A 2,835-nucleotide genomic window follows, 5' to 3' on the forward strand; every position below is an offset into this window, starting at 1 on the left:
ACGTTTATTTTCCATCAGTCTTGACGTTGGATGAAACTTTGAAGATCCCAAAATTACAAGGAATGAGGTCGAGGGAGTAAGTCAGAAGACCATCATTAAAAGAGGAGTATTTCACGAATTGATGTGGTTTATGGCAAATAACGTTCCTGCCTCTGATGATTTGCAACCTTGCATTCTGAAATAGGTAGGTGCAGAAATAATGTCTGCATTATTATTGTGGAGAAGTTGCACAGGCATGAAAAAACTGTCAATGCATCATCCTATTCAAAAGGAAGGATAGCAAAATGCGGGTAGCTAGATCAATTAAAAAAGCATTGGAATCTGGTAATTGCGATGGGATAGCAGAACATTTAGAAAATCTTAATGTCATCAAGTGGAAATTTGCAGACGATAGTAAACTGTATGGTAAGGCACATTTTGAAAGGGATACAAACGTTTTGTTTTCAGACAGATACTGATAGATAAAGTAAATGCGCAAAATCTTGCAAATGGTGTATAATGTGGGAAGATGTCAAGTTGTTCATTTGAAAAGGGAGAAAAAGTAATTTGTGGAAGCAGGTACACAAAGGAAGATGGGGCCTTCGGACATACAAAAAACAGAAAATTAGCAAACAGGAACACGTTGTGATAAGGAAGGCGTGTGGAATTCTGGCCTCATATTTCAAGAGGGTTGGAGTACAACAGTAGGGACATCTTATTGCAAGTTCCATGCAGCTCTGAGAATAGATTTGGAACACTGTGAGCAATTTCGTCCAGTAACAAATACATTTTCATCTGGCACAATTCATACGAGGACAATTGGGATGATCAGAGGGATGGAACGACTGTCTTATGGTCATAAATTCAACAGTTTTGGTGTCTACTGTCTGGAGTTTAGAAGAATGAACAGTGATCCAATTGAGACATATCAGATTCTTAAGGATCTTGACAGGGTAAATGCTAAGACAATGTTCCCCTCATGGGAGAGTGCTTTGGCTGTTTCTGCTTAAGCAGAAAATGGGATCATTAACAATTGGAACAGAAATTCTCGATCTCATCCTTGTAATCATTAAAATTAGTCATCAATGGCTGACAGTTATTCTGCCTGGAAACCATAGCCTTCCACTCGTTTGTGTATCAAATCTGTCTAACTCAATCTGAAACGCCAACATCCCATTACCTTCAAGGGAACAGAATTGCACTCTCCAACCACTCTCTCGGAGAATAATACATTTCTTACCTTTGTTTGAAAAAGGAACCAGTTAATTCTGATACCGTGTCCCCTCGTCTTCATCACTGTAGTCGAAGGAAAATATCTCTTTTTGTGTTCCACTTTGTCTAGTCCCCGCAAGATCTTATATGTTTCAATGAAATCACCTTATATTCTTCCAGACTCGAATGGAGATGGGCATAACCTCACTTCAGCCAACAAGACCTTAATCGCAGGAATGTAGCAAGTGGTCCTTCTCTGAGTGACTTCTAAAATAATGCTATTTGTTTTCTTGAAATCAGGAGAGCAATCGGTGTAAAGTGATATACCAGTCCTGAAATTACCCTTTGATTATTTTTATGACACAGACAATGTATTGCTAATGAGATTTCAGTGTTTTCCATTGAAGTTCAAGTCTAGCATTGCCAGCAGCACATCAGTCTTATCTAACCCAAGGCCTTATCGCTGCACATCTCTGGGTGTTTTGGTACATCTCACGATTTGATTTTCCTTACAGCGAACCTGATGACAGTGCTGATTCTTTCCCAAGAGAAGTGCGGCCTTTCCAAAGGAATCACTCACTACATGACTGCCATGGCAATAGGAGATATGATGGTCGTTGTCTTCAACATGATTGTGAGCCAGATCTTCAAGTTTCATTTCCCGGATTCACTGCTGAGCTACACCCCCGCCTGCCGACTCAGTGCCTTCCTGCAAGGGTTCAGCATCCAACTCTCCATCTGGTTTACCATCATCTTCACCTTTGACCGCTTTGTAGCAATTTGCTGCAACAAATTGAAGAGCAGGTTTTGCACTGAAAGAATGGCTCACGTGGTCATATTCATCGTGAGTGCTCTTAGCATTCTCGTCAACATTCCCTTGCCTTTTCGCTATGAGCCCACTCATGTTCTGAACAATGTACAGTGGGGCTGCCGCACCATCACTGCTTACCTCACTTCACCGGCCTGGGCAGCTCACCAATGGCTCACCAACATCTCAAACATGTTTCTTCCTATTCCCCTGCTCCTGCTGTTGAACACTCTCACCGCTGGCCATATCCTAGCAGCCAGCAGAGTTCGCCGGGCTCTGAAGGACAGCATCAATGGTGCTGGCGAGACGGGCAGAGACCCCGAGCTGAAGAGCAGGAGGACCTCCATCATTCTGCTCTTCATCATCTCTGGCTGCTTCATGGTGCTGTCAGGCCCCATCACTGTCATCCATATCTGCGTCAGATTTACCCACATGACGTCTTTCCAAGTTTCAAACTCACTCTATGTGGCAATCAGGGCAGCGTTCCTTCTGATGTGCACCAGCTCCTGCACAAACACTTGTATTTATGCACTGACCCAGAGGAGATTCAGAGAGGTGGTGAAGAACTTGCTGAAATCTCCTTATGCTCTACTCAGAAAGTTATGAAAATAATTTATATTGATGGGGGGAGTTGGTGGTTTAATGATAACCTCACCGGGCCAGCATTCTCAAACCCAAACTCATATCCTGGGGACATTGGTTGAAATTCCAACGTGGCAAATGATGAATTTTCTATGAAAATAGCGCGAGCACAATGTTGATTATGTCGCCATTCATGATTAACATGCGGGAAAATTAATTGTCTTCAAAAACTGATTGTCTTTCGGCAAGAACCT

General features: G+C 42.4%; 1 protein-coding gene across 1 annotated transcript; it reads left to right on the forward strand.

Annotated features, from left to right (window-relative positions):
- The first annotated feature begins 284 nt into the window (after window positions 1-284).
- LOC148140445 (cephalotocin receptor 2-like) lies at window positions 285-2,605 on the forward strand. Its single transcript, XM_087978950.1, has 2 exons — window positions 285-405; window positions 1,707-2,605. The coding sequence occupies exons 1-2, from the start codon at window positions 285-287 to the stop codon at window positions 2,603-2,605; spliced, it is 1,020 nt and encodes a 339-aa protein (XP_087835076.1).
- The last annotated feature ends 230 nt before the right edge of the window (window positions 2,606-2,835 follow it).

The sequence above is a fragment of the Chiloscyllium plagiosum genome, unplaced genomic scaffold, assembly GCF_037043375.1.
Source record: "Chiloscyllium plagiosum isolate Xiang-an unplaced genomic scaffold, Cpla_swu_hap1 HiC_scaffold_35, whole genome shotgun sequence".
Taxonomy (NCBI): Eukaryota; Metazoa; Chordata; class Chondrichthyes; order Orectolobiformes; family Hemiscylliidae; genus Chiloscyllium; species Chiloscyllium plagiosum.

Bases quoted from the DNA above. Each gene is read 5' to 3' on its own strand.
- LOC148140445 (XM_087978950.1), top strand. From the start codon at position 285: ATGCGGGTAGCTAGATCAATTAAAAAAGCATTGGAATCTGGTAATTGC. The intron at 406-1,706 runs GTAAGGCACATT...TTTTCCTTACAG, and splicing joins AGACGATAGTAAACTGTATG to CGAACCTGATGACAGTGCTG.